The 21,580-nt window shown below is 39.0% G+C and overlaps 1 protein-coding gene across 1 annotated transcript; it reads left to right on the forward strand.

The window, feature by feature from the left end:
- Positions 1-6,192: 6,192 nt before the first annotated feature.
- On the forward strand, positions 6,193-20,819 carry plp2b (proteolipid protein 2b). The gene is made up of 5 exons (XM_079239868.1): positions 6,193-6,511; positions 17,636-17,791; positions 17,899-17,997; positions 19,574-19,670; positions 19,763-20,819. The coding sequence occupies exons 1-5, from the start codon at positions 6,413-6,415 to the stop codon at positions 19,774-19,776; spliced, it is 465 nt and encodes a 154-aa protein (XP_079095994.1). The 5' UTR covers positions 6,193-6,412; the 3' UTR covers positions 19,777-20,819.
- Positions 20,820-21,580: the final 761 nt, after the last annotated feature.

Genomic DNA, 21,580 nt, shown 5'->3' on the forward strand with positions numbered 1-21,580 from the left:
CTTGGCTCAAGGACAGGCAGCCATCTGCCTCTGCTGTGTGGGGGGAAGAGGACAGAAAGACAACAGATAACAGGAACTGCTACTCCTCCCTGCTGCGACAGGAGACATACATGTTAATGCTGCAACACTGTTATTGGGGGGGGGGGGTAAAAGAGAGAGATAAAGAGAGAGAGAGAGAAAGAAGCTCAGTGTATCAGGAAATGTCCCTCAGCAGTCTAAACCTATAGCAGCATAACTAAGGGATGCTAACCATCCTCAGCTATAGGACTTATCAAAAAGATAAGTCTTCAGCCTAGTCTTAAAGGTGGGGAGGGTGTCTGCTTCCCTAACACTAACTGGGAGCTTATTCCATAAGAGAGAGGCCTGATAACCAAAGGCTCTGCCTCCTGCTCGGCTCTTTGAGACTCTAGGAACCACAAGTATGCCTGCAGTCTGCGAACGAAGTACTCTACTTGGTATATAAGGAACTATGAGGTCTTTGATATATAGTGGTGCCTGGTTGTGGAGGGCTTTATATGTAAGGAGAAGGATTTTAAATTCTATTCTAGATTCAACAGGCAGCCAATGAAGAGAGGCTAAAACTGGAGAAATATGATCTCTCATGCTGGTTCTGGTCAGGACTCTGGCTGCAGAATTCTGGATCAGCTGAAGGCTTTTCAGGGCATATTTAGGACAGCCCAGTAATAGAGAGTTACAGTAATCTAGTCTCGAAGTAACAAAAGCATGAACCCATTTTTCTGCATCACTCTGAGACAGAATGTCCCTAATTTTGGCTATATTACGTAAATGAAAGAAGGCTGTTTTAGTAACCTGCTTAATATGTGGACCAAAGGACAGGTCCGAGTCAAATATTACTCCAAGGTTTCTCACTGTAGCACTGGAAGCTAAAGTAATGCCATCCAGGTTCATTACAAGACTGGAAAAATTAGCTCTGAGTTTTTCCAGATCTAACGAGAATTACTTCAGTCTCATCTGAGTTTAAGAGGAGAAAATTTCTAGACATCCAAGTCTTTATGTCTATGAGACAATTTTGTAGCCTATCGGGCTGATTTGTTTAATCTGGTTTAAAGGATAAGTATATTTGAGTATCATCTGCATAACAATGAAAGTTTATTCCATGCTGTCTAATAATTTTGCCTAAAGGGAGCATATATAGCGTGAAGAGTATTGGTCCAAGTACAGAACCTTGAGGAACTCCATGACTTACTGTAGTTTGTGAGGAGGACTTGTCATTTACATGAACAAACTGAAGTCTATCAGATAAATATGATTTACACCAGCTTAACGCTGTACCTGTAATTCCAATCACCTGTTTTAGTCTTTGTAACAGAATATTATGATCGACTGTATCAAATCCAGCACTAAGATCAAGCAAGATAAGTACGGACACAAGTCCTTTGTCTGAGGCCATAAGAAGGTCATTAGTAACTTTCACCAATGCTGTCTCAGTGCTATGATGAGCTCTAAATCCTGACTGAAACTCCTCGCATAAATTATTTCTGCTCAGGTGGGCATGTAGCTGAGCGGAAACTATTTTCTCCAGAATTTTGGACATAAACGGGAGATTAGATATAGGTCTATAATTTGCTATCACCTCTGGATCCAGAGATGGCTTTTTAAGTAAAGGCTTGATTACAGCAGTTTTAAATGATTGTGGTACATATCCTGTCACTAAAGACATATTAATAAGATTTAGTAGTGATGTATCAATTAAAGGGAAAATGTCCTTAAAGAGGCTCGTTGGGAGAGGGTCTAAGATACTGGTGGATGGTTTAGATGAAGCTATTATTTTAGTTAATTCAGAGGGTTGGACAGGACAGAAACTATTTAGACACAAGTCAGATCCTGGTTCTAAGGATGCTTCGGAGACCACAACAGGCTCAACATTATAGGTAGAAGGAAGAGTATTGTGAATTTGATCTCTAACAGTATCAATTTTATTCCTGAAAAAATACATGAAATCATCACAGCTAAGTGAGAAAGGAATACATGGCTCCACAGCGCTCCGGCTCCTAGTAAGCCTGGCTGAAAAGAAACCGAGGGTTGTTTTTGTTTTCCTCTATCAATGATGAATAATAAGCTGTTCTTGCTGTACGTAAGGCTTTTTTGTATACGATTAAACTTTCTTTCCAGGTTAAGTGAGACTCCTCTAGTCCTGATGAACGCCATCTGTTTTCCAAACGCCTTGATGCCTGTTTTAGAGCTCGAAGCTGGGAATTAAACCAGGGAGCCTTCATAATCTTACCTAATTTCTTCTTCTTTAGGGGGGCAACATTATCCAAGGTTGTACGCATTGAAGCTGTTATAGTATCAGCATGTTGATCAATCTGAGCAGGAGTAAGGCTTAAAGGGGGACTCTCAGTCATGCTAACACATGGTAGATGTGAAAAAATTGATTCAATTGATTGTTTAAATTTTGTAATATTATTGTCTGATAAACATCTACTATAGTAGAATTTATTTTTGGTCAGTGAGTAATCAAATAAAGTGAATTCAAAGGTTAATAAGAAGTGATCGGACAAGACAGGGTTTTGAGGAAATACTTTGAGCTTATCAGTCTCAATACCATATGTTAGAACAAGATCAAGAGTATGGCCATGAGAGTGAGTGGCACCATTAACATTTTGTGAAAACCCAATTGAGTTTAGAATAGAACTAAAGGAAATGTTTAAACTATCATTTTCATCGTCAACATGAATATTAAAATCACCCACACTCTCAAAAATAGAGGTACAAGATAAAGACATTTCTGTACCTATAGGTACATTTTAAAGAAATGTTCTCTCAAAAGTACAATACTGGTCTTTAAGAGACCAGAAGCACACCTTCAGAGTACGAAAAAGGGTTCAAAGTGACAAAGTACAAATTTGTGCCATTTTGATCATAAGGGTGTCTGCAGCATTGAAAAATGTAATGTTAATGGCTGTAATGTTACAAACTGGAGCAGAGTTGAGTGATGACAGTAGTACTACTTAACAGTCATTTACTACACCAGACAATGAAGGTCAGATGCTGCAAACTAAGTGTATGGCTGGTCAGTATTTTGAGTTTTTGAAGATTATTTCTAGATTAAAGATAAGATAATATTGCTAAGTGGCATGGACCAGGCCTAATGCTGTGGAAAACATAAAAAACACAACTTGAAAAGGTGAGGTTGAACTTGATAAGGTACAAAAATACACCAGAACTGAAGGGTACAGAAATGTCTCTCAAAAGAGTACACCCCCAGCGACAAGCATTTGTACCTTTTTAGGTACAAGCTGGTACCTCTATTTTTGAGTGTTTAGTACAATGACTTTCAGTAGTCAGCACTAACTCAGACAAGAGATCAGAGAATTCGGTCAGAAACTCGGAGTAAGGTCCAGGTGGGCGATACACTAATGCTAAAAGGAGCGGTTTCTCTGAATTCCATTTTGGATGAGATAAATTTAATGTCAGGAATTCAAAGCGTTTATAGTTAGTTTTGAGTTTAGGATTAATTAAAAATTCTGACTGAAAAATAGCTGCAACACCTCCTCATCTGCCTGTAGTTCTAGGAATGTGAAAGTTTAAATAGTTAGCTGGCGTAGCTTCATTAATACTAACATAATCCTCTTGCTGTAACCAGGTTTCCGTAAGACAGAATAAATCAATGTGGTGATCACCTATCAAGTCATTGACTAATAAAGACTTATTTGGGATGGATCTGATATTCAGTAGGTCACATTTTATTGTCTTATTTTTAGATTTTATAACATCCATTGTTTTTATTTTTATGAGGTTTTCACGATTAACCCCAAAAGTATTTTTGTGTTGTTTAATTCTTACTGCTGGGGAGTTGTATAAGGTCAGAATGGGGTTTTGGGTGAGAGGCGGCAGGTGGGAAGCTGCAGAAAAGTGTGCAGGACTACAATTCTGCCTCCTGGTCCCAACCCTGAGTTGTCAATTTAGCTGACTAATTCCACTTTAAACTGATGAAAAATGGCCATGTAAACACTTAATTCATCATGAAAATTGTATTCAGAATTCAACTTAACTCCGAAGTGGCTGGTTTATTCGCATTTTAATTCAGAACTATTTAATTCCTCTGTCATGTAAACCTTCATTTCGCTCCAGTCGTTCTGCGCATGCTCGTTACCTTGTCCCGTCCTGATTCCAGGTGTTGTTTTGCCTCCCATGTTTGGTAGTCTATTTTCCTTTTCCTTCTCAGTTACTGAAAAAAAGTGTAGTATGCTTGTGTCGAGCTAGTGCGTCAAAACAGCGGTGAAACTGGTACTTATGTAGTTTTTACAAGTTACGACTGAAAACACGAGAGGCACGAAGCAAAATATTTCTGGTATATATCAATATGTCACGTGGGCCCTCTGTCCAATCAGAACCCTTCCCAACCTGCCGCTCTAAAGTGGAATAAAGTAAGAACGTGTTTTATGTAAACCTCCATTCGGAATTATTTCCATGTAAACTTGTGGGAGAAATTGCCAATTTGGAAATTTGAATTCCGGAAAAAAATAAAACCCATACTATTACCGTAGATATGTCTGACAAAGTGTCGACAAGGTGTATGAAAAGTAAAACAGTGAAAGTCTTTTCACTTTGCAATGCATTACTCTACCCTCGTTGACTCTAATATCCCAAACCCTTCTTTTTTTTCCTGCAGAGCTATTAATTTATAGTTTTATCTTTTAAAGTTCTTTACTATTTCCACAAACTTCTGGGAATGTTTTAAAACATTTGGAATAGAAATAATCAGAAGAGACAGGGTTGGCAGAAAGAGGCGTTATTACATTTTTAAAAACAAAGTATTTTACAAAATACGTAATGATTAAGAACACAAACTCCTTGACGCCTATGATCACAAATTCCAGAAAATCCACTTTTTGCGATTGATTCCTAAAATAATTGTAATTAATTACGAGGACCTGGAAGTTCAGCCACACACAAGGAGCTGTAAACAATAACCAGTTTATTTGTGAATAAGGGATGTGAGATGAAACTGAGCAGAGGATCAATCCAGGTGAATGAGCAGCTGTTAGAGTCCAGGCTTCAGAGACAGGGTCAGTATGGAGGCAGGAGGTAAAGATTATGGCAAAGTACTTATCCAGGACTAAAGACAAGACTCGGGGATCCAAAGACAAAACAAGGGTCTGTGACCAGAAAATCCAAAAAACTAGATGTGTCCGTCGTGGGCAAGGTGGGTAATCCTGGGAATTGGAGCAGTATGTCGGCAACTGGAGACAATCCGTAGACTGCTGGAAAACAACTAGACATGAATCTGCTGTAAGAGGGGAAGAGATGGGAGAGAGTTTAAGTAGGTTGTGAGACATGAAAACCAGGTGAACTGAATGAAACTGATGAGAACAGCAGAGGCAATTAGGAAGCCCCAGGTGGATAGAGTTTCCACTGATGAGTGCCAGGAGATCGGGGAAGTAAAACATGACAAATTGTTGTATAGTTTTACAGTTTAGCCAAGTTTTTGTCATAAAATTATGCAAATAAAAGTCTCAAAAACTGCATGTATGAAATGTGATGCATCCAGTATTTTAGGGTGAACATATGAACCCAAGAATAAAGAGGATGAAAAAAAAACAACAAAAAAACAAAAAACAAAAAAAAAACAACAACACTTGGACTGATTCAAAATGAAGAGTCGTTTGGGACCCAAAAGAGTCGACTCTTCTAGTGGAGCCGCGCCAAAAAAACAGAATCTTTGAACAGAACTGGACCCCCCATCACTAATGCGCGGAATTTCAGCTCATTAGTCACTTTTTCTTTGCGAACTAGGTGTGCGAGGGGGCCAGATAGTATATTTATCAATTTTACTCACTTACTAAAAAAAAATATATATATATATATATCAATAAGAAACATTGGAAGTGTGATATCAAAGTCATGAGCCTAGTGGTTGGGGACGGAAACTTTCTTGTTACGATTGAATAATGATTCAGTGTAACAAGCGCTTTATAAATTCATGAATATTTAAACTTTTTAAGGATTTGGTAAGTAATTAGGCGGGATTTTATTATTAAACAGGTACAACGTATGTATTAAATAGATTTTTTAAAAAGTGATTTTAATTGGAAAGCAGGCAGAAAGTAATGCAGCCATTAAACGTGCATCGTATCGTGTTGCTACGTTACTCTCTGCGGTCTCCACAGTAGTTCCCCTTGAGGAAAGTGTAGCCAACGCCCCGTGCTTATACATTCAGCTCCTCCGCTCGTCCCCTCCTCAGACACGCCACACTGTTTTACCAAGACCTCTCTCCGTGGAAAAGGTGATTCATTCGGCAGAAAAGCGAAGTGAAAGAAGTTCCCCCACTTCTCTGCTGACTTGAAGTAGAGCACTGGTCAACGACTGTGGATATTTATTCAATCGCCGCGTCTTTCTGCCAAGTCTCTCAACAGCAGCTGCTGGTATTTCAGTGGTTTTTCTGACAATGGCTGATACAACTGCAACCAGCCCTGCAGCTAACTGCCTGGAGAAGCTGAAAAGTTACGTCCGCACCCAGAAAGGCTTTATCCTCGCTGCTGAAATTGTGAGTTTTACACACCCGACAAAGAAACGTGTAACTTTAAGCATCGTGCTGCTCAGTTCTGTTTTTACAATACATCCTCTAATATTCCTGCAGCTTATCAATATTTCAGAGCTCGTTAAGTGAGTTAATGTATTGCTATTGCCAAATGAGAAATATCCTGACTTTTAAAGTCCAGATATTTTGGGGGGTAAAAGTGCTCAGTTCTTTTTGTTTTCCGTTTTAAAAGCAGTCTCTGACTGGAATGACAGGCATGCGGTCTGGGGGTTGTGGCTCCTGAGCAAAGGTTAAGGGTTTCCACCTGTCACTGTTTTCTCATTTGACACCAAAGAGCCAAATGCTGAGTGTAAATAGCAAATAACGTTAACAAATTAACAAAGGTTTAACTCAGCCTAGTGTCTCTAGCCAGGCTTTACTTTTTCCACTTTAAGCTGTACTATTCGCAGGCAGAATAGGCATATTTAAAATGTGGTGAAGATAAAATCACATTCCTGACTGTATAAAGGCCCATAAAGGGATTCCCCTCCCCATGTCTCTGTCTTTGCACATGTGGGTTCAGTGAGCTGGGATATGTACTCACAGGGGTGGAAGTTAACACATAAGAGCAAAACCAGCAAGCCCTGACAGTAAAACTGTAGTCCGGGCAAAGTGCAATCTCTTCCTGTCTGGGAAGAGTTTTGTTCTTGATCACCATTTTCACATGAATGCTTTTGTTTGCATTTCCCAGTGGGGCGTTCTTGCACACAGGAGCCACGATGACGGTCATGTTTTGTACATAGGTTCAGCATTTTCACTGGCTAAGAGCATTGCAACTAAATAAAGTTATTGAAGCACTGCACTTTCAGCTTCACTCATGATATGGCTGTGCCTTTTACTCATTTTCTTCACATGTCTGTTACTTTAATGCCTTTAGTCTAGATATGAAACATATTTTGACCATCTAAAATGTGTTTTGCTATGATCTGGGTTACCTAACAGTTACGAAAAAATTGACAAATGACATCATTTAAGTCCAATAAATGTGTTTATGTTGTGGTAAACTAAATCCTCCTATTTTTATTATTAAAGCTTTTCATTAGGCACATAGGTCTTAGTACTATATACCTGCTAGTTTTTTTTGTAAAAGTAAAACAGCTGGATTATAACCTCGGCTTCTAAAGGTGAGAAAAGCGCTCTGTGATTAATGGAAAAAAAAACAAAAAACTGATCTTGTAACTTCAGCTCATTATAAAGCAGGCACTCAGATCTTGGTGGTCAATGGTCCACCCACTGTAAAGCTTTTTTTCCCCCCTCTTTCCTGCGGTAATGGAAATTCCAGACTGGTGTGAAGTTTAGTCCGGGGAACAAAGAATGCACAAACTGCTTAGCCCACATTTCTAGCTTGCCGTTCCAGGATAAACGTTAAGCTTAACTTGGTATCTGTGATAGTTCGCTGTTTCCTCTGGTGCTCGCTCGCTGCTTCTCTGGAACCTGATAAAACTCCAAAGGAAGCAATCTGTGATGATGGATGCTTGAAATAGCTTAGAGAGCATTTGGAGAGCTGGGAGAGAAACAGGAAGGCACATATCATTACTGCTTATTATGCTGATTTCCAATTGAATCGGAAATGGGGTGTTTAACCCTAGCGGCAAGGGTTACTGGAATCGTCCAGTTGGTTTGTTAAAATTCTTAAGGACTAAATAATATCTGACGTATTTGTACTGACATTTTCCATTTTGGAGAATGTTTTAAGTTGTAGCTCTGGAAGTCACACTCCCATTTAGGGCAAATTTCTGTTTGCTAATGGGCACGGTCAGCGATGATAAGTTGCAATGAGTCATGCACTTCGTGCCTAATAGTACCAGTGTGCACCAGTTAACATGGCTCTGTTATCTGGAAGCTGTTCTTTGTTTTCTCAAACAGGTTCGAGTTATATAATGAGGAAACATGCGTAAGATGATGAATAGTTCGATATCAGCTTTCTTCATCACTCAACACACACGAGTTCTGTGTTTTAAAAAAAATAGTAGGAAAGGGGAGGGAAAAAAAGAGAGAGAAACGCCTCAAAAAGTGTGTGACTTCCCTAGCAACTGTTGCTGTTTGGCGTGTCTCTGTACCACAGATTGTTGAGCTCTTTTGGCTCTCATGTTGCTGCTGGCTATAATTAGCCAACCGTTACCAACAATTTCCCTCCTGTCAGTTTGAAAAAGCAGCTCATGACAACCGTGATGAGAACGGATCTGAAATCTTAGGCTGAAATCTGTTGAAGCTGCACACCGCTGCAAACCGATCCAGTGCTGTGTGGTCAAACATAAAGGTGTCAACATCTGAGCGCTTTCCTTGTTCAGAGGGACTCTTGTGTAGTGGCTGTTTGTCTGTGTGACGGCGTCTTCAGTAGCTGCTGGTCTGGGAGCAGCCGGCTGCAGCCTGAATAGAGCCGCTTTTGTGTCGGACCTTGGCCTCGGCCTCTTCACTGCTCGACAGAGGCAGTCTGTGCCAGCCTCCAGAACACATAAACTACTGATGCATCTGCCTCGCTGGCTGGCTGTGGGTTGCAGGGGAGGGGAGGCTGTGACAGATGTAGGGCTGGTGTCGAGTCTGTTAAGTTGTGTGTGTGTGTGTGTGTGTATCATGTAAGCTGCAGTGATTTGACACTGTCTACTGAGTACTCTGCGTCTGAGACTAAAATTGGGATGATGTTCATTATCTGTTTTTTATTAGACACAAATCAGAGTCAGATTTATTTAGCAATCATCACAAACAATAAATCTCTTATTGCTGCATAATATCAGATTGGAGTAAATATTTAGGAATCCACTTGTGTAAAATGGGACATCTGCTGTCAGAAATGCCAGAATATATAATAACTATATTTTCAGTATCGTAAAATTACATGAAAGTAGGAATTTTTGTTCTGTTGGTACCTTACAACAAGCCATTTATATCTACAGACAGCAGGAACCGTCATATCTTGGACGAAATGCAATGCATCATGAGGTTGCATATCCAAGTCTTTACTGCATTTGCATTTTGATTGGCCATCAAGGCAAACCATGATGACACAAGCTGTTGTGGTTTGTCTTGTATACTCCTGAGGCCTATTTGTGCTCTACACTTAAGACCAATATGGAGACTTTCGCCTGTTTTTCTGCATCCTTTACGCGCATTATTTGGTCTGTTTTTAGAAAGCTTAAAGAGTCCACTTTAGCACAGGGCATACCACCGGAACCCATAGGGGCAGTGTTGAGCAGTTTGTTAACATGCAAACAGCTAAAAGAAGAAGAAGATGCCGTGATGGTGCACACACCACTGCAGTCTACCGTTCTGCCTCTTTTTATTTTGTCTTTCTGATAATTATCATGATCTCCCTCAGTTTTCGTTGCTGTAGTCTGAGGCTGACGACAGAGCTCAGAAGTGAACTGTGAACTCTGCACTGAGGTGGATGTATGCCCATATGACCATGCCAGTAAACAACATATGATACTGACATAAGGAAGCATAATTAAGCCTTATGGTCAGGATATACTTGCTGTGCCTGCTTGTGTGCATGGTTGTATATATACTGGCTGCGAACAAAGTAAGCATGCTGCGGCCAAAACCTTAAATACTGGAGGTCACCACTGAGGGGCAGCACCCAGGAGTATGACTCGGAACTAGTGAAAAGGTTAATCTGCCGGTAACGTTGTACTTACTGGGATTTTGGTAAACAACAGTTTACCTGTTAGCAACAGATTGTGTGTTAAATTCTAAAAATGCTGGTAGCTGTGAACAAAGATCGAGAGGCGCTCTTTAAAACTATCCGCAGTTGTGTCAACCCATGCAGCCTATTTTCCAAAGTTACGCTGAGAACCGTGAGCGCCATGATGTGTAAGCAGACGCATTGTTAGCTGCAAGTATTTACCAGGCCTCGAGACAGAAGTGGTTTTCTGTCCCGTTTCATCCTGTTCTTGAGGCCCTGACGAGATATGACGTCATTTTGTTCTCACGGTTAGGATTGAAGACAGTTCTTGACATATTTTCCTGTGGGGCTCTAAAAAGTATCGTGTGATTGGTCGGACATTTGAGGTGGGCGTGGTTAACATGAAAAGCATGAAGTGGAAAGTTGCCGCTTCTGCATTTTTGCTGTTGCAGGTAAAACAGATTTTTTTGATAAAGGTGGTATGAAAATAGTGTGAACAGTTTTATAACATGGGGCATTAAAACACATTAACCCAACCGCGTGCACAACCCTCCCTGCCGTGGACAAAACAGCTTGTCAAATATGAATTCGCCAGGTTTATTGCACATAAAAGCAGACATTGCTGCCTGCAGTGATACCTTCCCGCTGCAGACAAAGGTTCTTGTGGAGGATGAATAAACCAGATGAAAATGATTTTATTCTTGTTCTTGCAGCCTCGAGACTAATAACGAAGTTCCCACATGATGTGGAGGATGTATCCAGCTTTAGTGAGGAGTGTTTACTTGGTTGCAAGATGTAATTCTGCCACTAGATGTCACTATTCCTACATAACGCTCCTTCAGTATTCAAATATTACAAGAGGTGATGTTAGAGGATAAAGATTCTTCGTTTTCACATACTTAAACAATGTTTACAGGATCTCAGGAGCTTTTCTGTGATGTAAGTCACCGGAAACTCACTTTTCCCCCTGAGATGCTCATAGTGGACGTCCCAAACTCTGTCCGCTCTGCAGAGTCCTTGTCTACCTTTAAGAGCAAGCTGACGACTCAGCTCTTCAAGGAGCACTTCCACACTTAGTTTAACTATATTTATCAGATGAGTTGGAGAACTTAGCCCAGTTCTTTGCAACAAATATTATGGTATTCATTCTTTGTGTTTTAACATCGGTAAATATTGTGGGGTGGGAGGGGAAAAAAAAAAAGTCCTGTTGCATTACATCTCAAGACCGACGTCCAACTGGACTCCAGCTGTCCACTAACACCTTTCTATGATGTCCTCTACTGTTTTATTTGTGCTTGTCTTCTTCTCTTTGGATTAAAGCGTCTCCTAAATGACTAGAATAGAATGTCTGAAATAGATAATGTATATGGACAAAATGACCTACCTAATATATAATCTTATTATATAGAATAAGAGAGATTAATAATGTGAATAAGTAAACTAGGAGCACATGCGATACAACTGTGGCTCATTTATATCGATGCAGATCAGGTCGCAGGGGCAGCTAGTTTAGAAGGGAAGACCAGACATTTCTCTCCCCAGTGACACTCTCCAGTTTCTCCTTGGGGAATCCCAAAGCGCTCCCAAGCCAGAAGGGATGTATTATCTGTCAAGCACATCCTGGACGTCCCTCTGGGTCTTGTCCCATCTGGGTGTGCTTAAAAAAAAAATCTCTGAAGGGAGGCCTGATCAGATGTCCATATCACCTCAGCTGACCCGTTGAAATGTGGGAGAGGAGTGACTTTTCTACCAGCTGCATTACGGCTGAGCCCTGAAAGAAACTCATTTCAGCTCCAAGTTATAAAAATTGTAGAAAAGCAAAGTTACGAAATGTTCCACATTGAGGGCTGAAGGCCCCCATGACCAAGTGGGGGAAATAAGCTGGTGTAGAAAATAGATGGATGTCATGATGCCACACATTTCATAGTTCCAGTTTCTGAAATTGGAGAAATTGCTGCGTTTCTTTTGCAGCGTTATATTGATTATAACCTTGCTTGCACTCTATGTGTGTATTTGGGTTGTATGCTTCATGTGTCTATGAGTAAAATAAACTAGATAAAATCAGGCTCTGCAAATAATAGATGATATTATTTAGTTAAAATTTAGGCCTGAAATAAGAATGAAATAACATAATTATCATGCTGAAAACTGTTTCATTATGTGTCATAAATGCATTTATTCCTGCATAAATGCATTTAATTCCATGACTTCTTTCTGCCTCCGTCTCCTCTTCTGAAGCCGAAATTCTCTTCCTGTCAGGATGCATGTCCTCTGTGTGCTCTGATTGGTCGGTTATGTAATCCAAAGTGGTAATGCTGTAATGCTGATGTGGAAAAGTAAAGGAAGAAAACACTGGACTCCAGATGGTTCATTAACAATGTGCCCTATATAGTTGTCCTGTCATTTTCCAGGGCTGTCCAGAGAGGAAATAGAAGTGGACTCAAAATTACCCATAATGCATTTTGAAAAGTAGTGAATATAGATGGTCACTAAACAATATAGACCCCAATGCGTTGCAGTCAGGAGCTCAAAATGGCACAAGTGACACAAATGTTAAACCAGGGTAAAAAAACAACAACAACATAGTCATTTTATGTCCTTAATTATTAAACAGATATGAAACAAAGAAAAATAAAATACAGTATAAGGAAATCTAATATTTTCACCTCACTTTGGATTGGTTTTGGACCGACATGGTTGCTGTGGTGACAGCAACCATGTCTCGTGAGAAAAAAGCCGGCTTGTGTCCGGATCACTAACAGAAGGAGTGCGCTAGTTGTAATGTTTGCAGTTTTTTAATAGTAGTCACTGCAAGTCCTCATTTTTCCACTGGAGGTTATAAGTTTTATGTGTAAAAACATTTACACAACAAGACAACAACTTCTTATATGTTTTATCTGACTTCTTTCTTATTTGGTAGCTTTCACTTCAGTTTGTATGACGAGGTGACTCAGTTTAGGTGGATTACTCCGAAATAATGTGTTTTTTATTTAAAATAATTCTCTGATCTGGACTAGTTATTCTCATCAAAATATCAAGTACTTTATTTTTCCAGGTTTCAGTGATTAAATGTTGAGTGATCTGTGTACGTCTATTGTGATATGTAAACATAAACATAAATGATCAATGGAAATGAAAAAAATAAAGAACAATATAGTTGAAATTCACTTATTTTTTCACATTAAAATTCAGTTTGTATGTATAATAAATAGATAGCTCACTTAATAATAATAAAAAAAAAATTGTAGCTGTGTTTTGTTGCATTTAAACAAGGGGAAAATCAGAGGTTTTTGGCTTTTTTTTTTTAAAGTTATTATGCAATTATTTTACTTGTGAGCCCCATTCGAGATGAAATTGCACCACATGTGGCTCCTAAATTCAAATTAATTTGACTCCACTGCATTACTGTGAACTTATCCTTTTTGCTTGTGTTAAAAACTCCTAACGTAGCTTTTAAAGTTCAAGAAATACTTAATGTTTCCCAAAAATCCCCCAACAAATGTCTTAGTAAGTCGTGCCTTGTATTAGAATCAAACTGTATGCGTGATGTGTTTAAAAACACCCAGTAGCAGGGGAAGACCAAACGCAAATTACACTGGAGAAGAGCTGCAGATAGCAGGGACATTTGCATATCCTGGTGTCACTTTAGTGATTACTAATCCATATATGAACTAGTTACAGTCCTCATTACAACTCCACATAATCTTTTTAAAAGAATTGGGCAATAAAAATATAACATTTTGATCTGTATTTTGAGACAAATTAAACCATCACTTCCAGTAAATGCTGCTAAAATGTTTCTTCACATAATGAATATCGTAACAGAATATACAAAAAAGCTTAAAATTTAAACAGTTGGATTTGTAAGACTCTGCATGGACTCTCTCCACCGTCCTCAAATGTATTCAGCAATTTCCAGTCCAGTAAAACTGGTAAAGTAACCAGAACCTCCGTGTGGCGTTCAGTCAACAGGTGCGTTCGGTTAAAGGAACTGAAATCTGGAACAGGATCCCAGCTGAGACTAGAGGCTGTAACACACTTTTAAAATATTTCAAACCAAACTCAAGTTGTGGCTAAAGAGGAATCAGACACGTCACCACAAACAGCTGTTCTCTCAAGTACGTCCCAACAAGTGTCGGACTGTAGGGAGGATCTTTGGCTTTGATTCTCACTGCGTGTAAAAGTAGCAGCTGGAAAGTAATTCTGGTGTATTTATACTTTTTTGCCAATATCCATCGTCCCTTTTAGGATGATGCATGAATTATTATAATAATTCCACATTTTTTCACATGCAATATTTTACTAGTACACGTACAGACACTTGTTTGTCTTTGCTATTTTTTGAGTTTTTATTTAGTTTATTTATTTGATGTATTCTATAGAAATCTTTATATTTATTATATTTTCATATTAATATAATAGGTTTATTCTAGAAAAAATGACTAGTATCATTTTCTTGTCCTGTTTATCACCGAGGTAACGTTGGTAATTACATGTACATGTATTTATAAAATTTTATGCTATATTTGTTTATTTTTCACTGAGTGGCAGTGTGTTGAGGGACTCTTTTTTTTCCACTGAAGTGGCAAAAATTACAAACATACCAAAACCAATACCAAAACATACCTCTTGTGAATATACTGGAAAACATCCTTTAAATAAGTGTCCACTGTACTGATTGGACACGGTGCATCAAAGGGTTAAATATAGAATATAAACTCCTCTGTATTCCAGTGTTTTATTGATGCTTCTAAAGCATTTAATGGAGTAAATCCTAAAAAAGTTATCAAGTTAAAACAACAGGGAGAGCCTGGGTATGTTGTGAGGGTTCTTGCTTACTGGTATGCCCACCAGAAAATGCATGTCACATGCGGGGGGGTATATCTGCCCCATTTAGTGTCCAATGGCGTCAGGCAGGGTGGGATCTGGTTCCCCCTGTTATTTATCTTATACATGAATGAGCTATTTGATTGGTGGAATGCTGGTGGACCCCCGTCGCATTCAGTCCCAGTAGTAGGGGTGGAAAATCGAATCTAAAATCAGGATTGTTTTGCTTCACAATTTTAAAATCTTTTTTTTTTTTTTTTTTTTCAAATAAATAAATAAAAATAATCCATTATAATATTTTTGTCATTTTTATTGTTTTTATTGGTCTTTTTACTTCTTTTTAGGGATTATAGCAGCAGAATGATGGTCTGGCTACTGTGATGTGTTTTATTCATTTATTTTTTTAATCCACAAAAATCAGCAATATTGAAGAATTATAAATTATAATACTGAAATATTGAGAATCGCAATTTAACTAATCGAATCGGGAAAAAAGCATATCGTCACAGCCCTACCAAGTAGTGCTCCTGAATATACAGTATGTACTGAATATGGTATCTAATATAATAAAAAGTATGCTAGCACAAGTGCCGTGTTAAAGTGCAGAACCAAGCGGACAAATGGCTTCATTTTCAAGTGTTTAAACTTTGTAATACTCGACTTGAGATCTGCCAAAAGATGAAATACCTCGACCATTTCTTAGAGTGATGAAAAGGAAATGTTGTAAGTTATATGAACAAGCAAACATCGTCATACATAAATGTAGTTTTTGTTCTACTACAGTTAGTTTGCTTGTTTAATGCTTGTTACGCTCCATTTTACACAGCCAATCTGTGGTATTCTTATAAATAATCTGCCATGTAGAAGCTACAAGCTGCATACAATGATGACATGCGAATAATACCTGAAGTTCCCAGAGGTGGGGCGCAAGTCAGATGTTTGGTACAGCAGGAGTTAACACATTCAGGCACCTCTAAGAAATCTGATGTTTTTTTTTTTTGTTTTTTTTTATTAAAAAAAAAAAAAAGAGAGAGAAGTCTGATGTTTAAGTTTGTGCAACATCTGGACGAATCCACAAACGGCATCGTTAGAGCTCCCTGAAAGCTTCAGAGTTGCTCTGTGTGTTCATCGCTGGTTGAAACGTATTTATGTTTTTAGATGATTTTATTCATGTTTTTGCAGTTTTAATTGTATGTATGTATCTTCTCTGTCTTATTTGTTTTCTTTTATGGACTTGAGTCTGTTTAATAGACTTTAGCAGACTAGACTACTGTTGACGCTGTCCTTACAGGTCTCCCTAAAACATCCATCAGACAGCTGCAGTTAGTCCAGAACGCCGCTGCTCGAGTCCTCACTAAGACCAAGAAACTGGATCATAGAACTCCAGTCCTCAGATCTTTACACTGGTTTCCTGTCTGTCAGAGATCTGACTCCAAAATCCTGCTGTTAGTTTATAAAGCACTGAACGGTTTCAGACTGAAGTCCGTTCAGGATCTCCTGGTTGTTTATGAAGCAGTCAGATCCTTCAGGTCATCAGGAACAGGTCTGCTTTCGGTCTTACGCTCCTCACATGTGGAACAAACTCCCAGAAAACTGCAGGTCTGCTGAAACTCTCTGCTGCTTTAAATCGAGAGTAAAAACTTTTTTTATTTGCCGGCTTTTATCAAAGTAGCTGTTAGTTCCTCACGCTGTCATTTTTGTTCGAAGCAGTTTTATTCCCTCTCTTTTTATTTATTCTTTCATTTTCTTTTAAACATTTCATTTGTTTTCTGCTTCTCGCTCTAACGCTTCCATGTTTTTATGTAAAGCACCTTGAATTGTTTTGTACATAAAATGTGCTGTACAAATAAACATACCTTGCCTAATAAATTAGATTTCATTAGATTTTATATAAAATAAGAGAAAAAATCGACTATAATGTTTATGAAAATAAAACGCTCGAGTCTAGTCCAAATCAGAAAAAGAACAGAATATTAGCAGAAGTGAATGAGATGTTTTAGCTTTAAGAGGCTGTAGGTCTGTGAGTTTTGTCATGTGGTTTGGTCTGGTTGCGTGAACGCTTCCACCCACACAGTTTGGCAGCAGCAACAAAGGCCATATTATACGTGACTTGATAGTGAGCCGTAGGCCGCCCAAGTTTATGATTCCTCCACACTGGCAGCATTTTACTGGGCTCAGAAGAATGCAGGCCAACTTTTTTTTATCTCCAAATATGGAAAAAATATGAGGGAACATCATGAATTCAATCTGAAAGCAGAATATATAGTAAACAGAGAGTGCTTTATAATCCATTCTGTTGCTGCACTCTGAGTATTTTGGGAGGATTAATTGTTTTTCTTGGTAAAAATGTTGATTTGGAGCAAATCAGGCCTGAGTAAACATAATGATGTCTTTGTTGGAGCGGTTTACTGTCTGACCAGCCTTAATGGTTCAAGGGACACAGATTATTGTGTTACAACACGACGATTCGCCTGCCGTTTCATCTCTATACTGTTGATACGATGATGTAATCCAAAACTAACCAGTCTTGTCGAGTTGTTTAATTTAGGCAGCGTTTGTTAGTTTACAGATAAAAGTGTTCAAATTTCTGGGATATTCAACGTCCTCTGTGTTGTTTTCATTTCTTCTCATATCTCTCCCAGATCCTCAGTTTCATCATCCTCATCTGCTATGCTGCGTCTATGTACGGAGGCTACTCTGCCGTTGCCATCTGCGAGATGGTCTTCGCCATAATCTTCTTTGTCATCTTTATGATGGAGGTGGACAAGCAGATCCAAGTGGTCCACTGGATCTGGAGCGTGAGTCTTCTGCACACACAAAAGCACGCCAACGCATGTGTGTGTGTGTGTGTGTGTGTGTGTGGATGATCACGGCGCTTCATCCTCTGCTTTTCTCTTCTGCGCAGGACTTTTTCCGTGCCGTCATCGGCGCTGCCCTTTACATCATCACTTCGCTCATTTGCGTCATCTCAGGGGCTGGAGACGGGGCGCGCATCGCAGGCGGGGTCAGTTAACACACAACAACTCCAAACTCAAGCTCTCCACGTTTCTGAAACTGCTTCCTAATTCAGGTTTTATTTGTTTCTTTGGTCCCTCTTAGCTACTATCATGTAGCTGCTTCCTGCAGCAGCTCTTTTGTTTCCTTTATAAATGTTTGTTTTGTTTACCATGATACACACTGAAACTCTGTAAATATTAAGTCTTCTGAGAACCATATCTGACGTTTCCTTCCTCTTCAGGTCTTAAGCAACTTGTTGCTGCAGTTTGTCTCTGTGAGCCTTATGTCAACAGACTGATAGGGAAAATAGTCCACGTTCATACAGGTCTCTTAGTTCAACATGTTCATAGCCTTAAAACAGATTTGCTGGGAGTTACTTCTAAGTTAGGATCAGTATTTAGATGCATGTGCAGCCTGAGATGGGAGGGAAGGAGGATATGAGCTCATACATCCGCCCCCATCCTCCAAAAGAAAAAGATAAGACCTAAGATCTTACCGCCTCATGTCTGCAGCTCTGACACCACCGACTTGTTTTCACTGAAGGGGAAGATGACTTTGCACTTTCCAAAATGTGCACACACATGCAGGACTGATTTCTTCTGATTTCTTCTTTAACTGTTAAGAAAGAAACCTGAAAACACAAACACACTAAATGATACTTTGCAGGAACGCAGGATAAGTTTTAAAAGAAAATACTCTGTCAGAAGTCTCGTCTCATTGGCTTGCAGAGACGTTGGAGCAGAGAATCAGTAAGTTTGGGAAGGTGAAACCACCTAAATGTTCACCATTTGGTGGACAGAGAAGGAACACTAAAGTCATATCAGGATAGTCTGTCAGACTCGGTCCGGTTCGGGTCCGGTTGGGAGGGGGAGCAACATTACAACGGACAGACTGTGCTCACACTGCACCTCTCAAACGAATTAGACCTTTTAGAAAACATGTTTCACTTTTCATCAGAGGTAGAAAATAGATGGAGCTGCATCAGATCGTAGTGTGCTGGTTGATCAGATTTCTATCAGAACTGTGATCAAATTCTCCCACGTTTTCCCTGTGAGTTATTTCCCCCATCCAGAGCTGTCTATCATCCCACACGGGTAAGCTTTGCTTGTGTTTACCTGCGCTGTGGGTAAAGATTATGTGCTGAACCCATGATGCCTTTTTTGTAGTCCACTTCCTGTATTTGGTCCACTTGAAATGGACCAAAACCGCTGACTGAGTCTGCTACTTTGATCCGAATCGGAGCTTGTTTTGCACATCTACATTTCCCCAAACAAGGCGGAGTTTCCGAGCGAACGGACTTGGATTGGAATAAAAAGGCTGATGTGAATGTGCCCTTTGGAGCAGCTTCAGCCTGAGGGTCTCATACAGCTCATACCGCTCTAGAACGAATCAAAAACTAGTAAAATACCAAATAATTAAAGTGCAGGTAAATTTTCCATATGTTCTCCCTACATCTACCTTTTCTCGTGTCTGCAGGTCTGTGTAGCAAAGCTCTATAGTCAGCAATTTTAACCATTTACCAAAAAATCAAGTTTTTGAAGAATGCATCATTGTTATTCTGTTTTTGTTTGTTTGTTTTTTAGGTGTTTGGTTTGATTGCTGGTGTGCTGTTTGCATATGACACTTACACCATCTACCTGCAAATCAAGAGTACCAGACAGCACACGGCAGCTTCCACCGGTGAGAGCAACACATTTACATCTCTAATCAGCTCTTATTCAAATGTGGCTTTTTTTTTCCCTTCAAATATTTATTCCTTGTTTTCTTTCCAGATGACAGAGTGTAAACACTCCAGTCCCTGTTCTTCTGGCAGGAATGCAGCAGAAGACATGAGTTCAGATAGGAGAAGGGGTCAGTAAGGACGATGGACAGTAAAAAATGAGCAGGTCACAGTTTGATCTTTGCAACTGTATGGCATGAACCAATTAGATTGTATGTTAGCCGTGTCTGAGAGGACATAACCAAAGTGAGTGGTACCGTACACCTGTACCTGCATGTGTTTTATCCCAGCCTCCATCAACCACCGACTTAAAAAGGGAAATCTGTCAGATAGCAGGTGGTGGAAGACTTTGGTTGATGTCGTCGAGCAGCTTGTCTGTAACACTTGTCTGCTGTTAATGGACTGCTGTAGTAAAAAGCTACTGTGTTATTTGGACTTCAGAGTGACTGACACAAAAAAAATGGGTGCTTTAGTCGTTATTTAACATCGTAGTCATGCCCTTCTTTACTTTTGTTTTCAACTTTTTTTTAGCAAGATTGCTTTGCTGGTTAAATGTTGCATTCAGTGTTATTTAATTGTTGCTATTACTGTGTAACAGTGCCTCACTTAAATCATCCACTCTTTCTTTATCTTACTGTGTTTTTTCCCCTTTTTAATTCCTGTATCTTAAATATTTGAGTTGGTCTGCTATTATTTATCTATTCTTACTGTTGTTAGGTTAGAGGGTACCAGTGTCATTCTCCTCTTTACCCGTCTCCTTGATTCTCGCTCAGGTTATCATTTTTTTCTGACATGTGTAACACGTTTTTTAAAGGTGCAGAAGTTTATTTTCTGTGGATACTTTGTTCTGCCTGGTAGTAAAGTCTAAGTGTGGTGCAGAAGATTTTTTTTTTTTTTTAAGGAAAGAAGGTGAAATTCTATGATTGATGTATGAAAACAAAATTGACTTTTAAAAAAAAAAAAAAAAAACTACATTTTTTTTCTCGGCCCTTTGATTTTTTTTTTTTGTCTTATGTACTTTTCTAACTTGCTTTACACGAAACTGCAGCTTTTCATCTAAAAATTCAGATCTGCCTTTTGTTTGGAAATAAAGCCGTTTTTACTACAACTATTTGTATTTGTCGCTTATATTGTTCAATGATTTTTGGCATTATATCATCTTTATGTTCACTCTTTTTTTTTTTTCTCCAGTGAGGACACACTGTATGAGCAGCAGATTTGGGCTTTATTTTGTCTTCTTTCTCATTGCCACTAGATGGAAGCAGTCTGCAATTGACTATCTGGAATGTTACATTTTAAAGGGAGGCCTTCATATGTGCAGCTCAGATTGTTACTGTGTAAAATCAGCAGAGCAGTGGTGCTCCTGCTCCTCCGATAAGCTCAAAAGTAATATACTTTTTAAAGCAAGGGTCATGGTTTACGTAGTGCAGCGTTCATCTGTGTTCTTTAATCAGATTTTTTTTTTCCTTTGCAGTGTATGGATTCTGCTCTTATGCCTCATTCTGAGATTACATCGTTTTTATGAAAATCCTCTCCTTTATTTAGTGTTGTGCTCTGCCACTGCCTTTCAGTCGTAATAAGGACTCATGTTATTTTAAAGCTCTGCAGTGGAATGATAATCCCTTGTTTGGGGTCATGCCAGCTGCTGTCAAACTGTTTCCCGGGGTCATTGGAGTGTAATAATGCCTTCCCCTCAAACACACCTGTTTGCGGATTTACATGTCTGAAATATGTGTTGTTGTTTTTTTTTTGTTTTTTTTCATTTTGAAATTCTTCAAATTATTATTTTATTAATATTTATTGTTTTATTTCTCTACATTTTCACACAGTTATTTGTAGCATGAATCAAATTGGAGGAGGAAACTTGAAT

Source organism: Telmatherina bonti (assembly GCF_933228915.1).
Source record: "Telmatherina bonti genome assembly, chromosome: 4".
NCBI lineage: Eukaryota > Metazoa > Chordata > Actinopteri > Atheriniformes > Telmatherinidae > Telmatherina > Telmatherina bonti.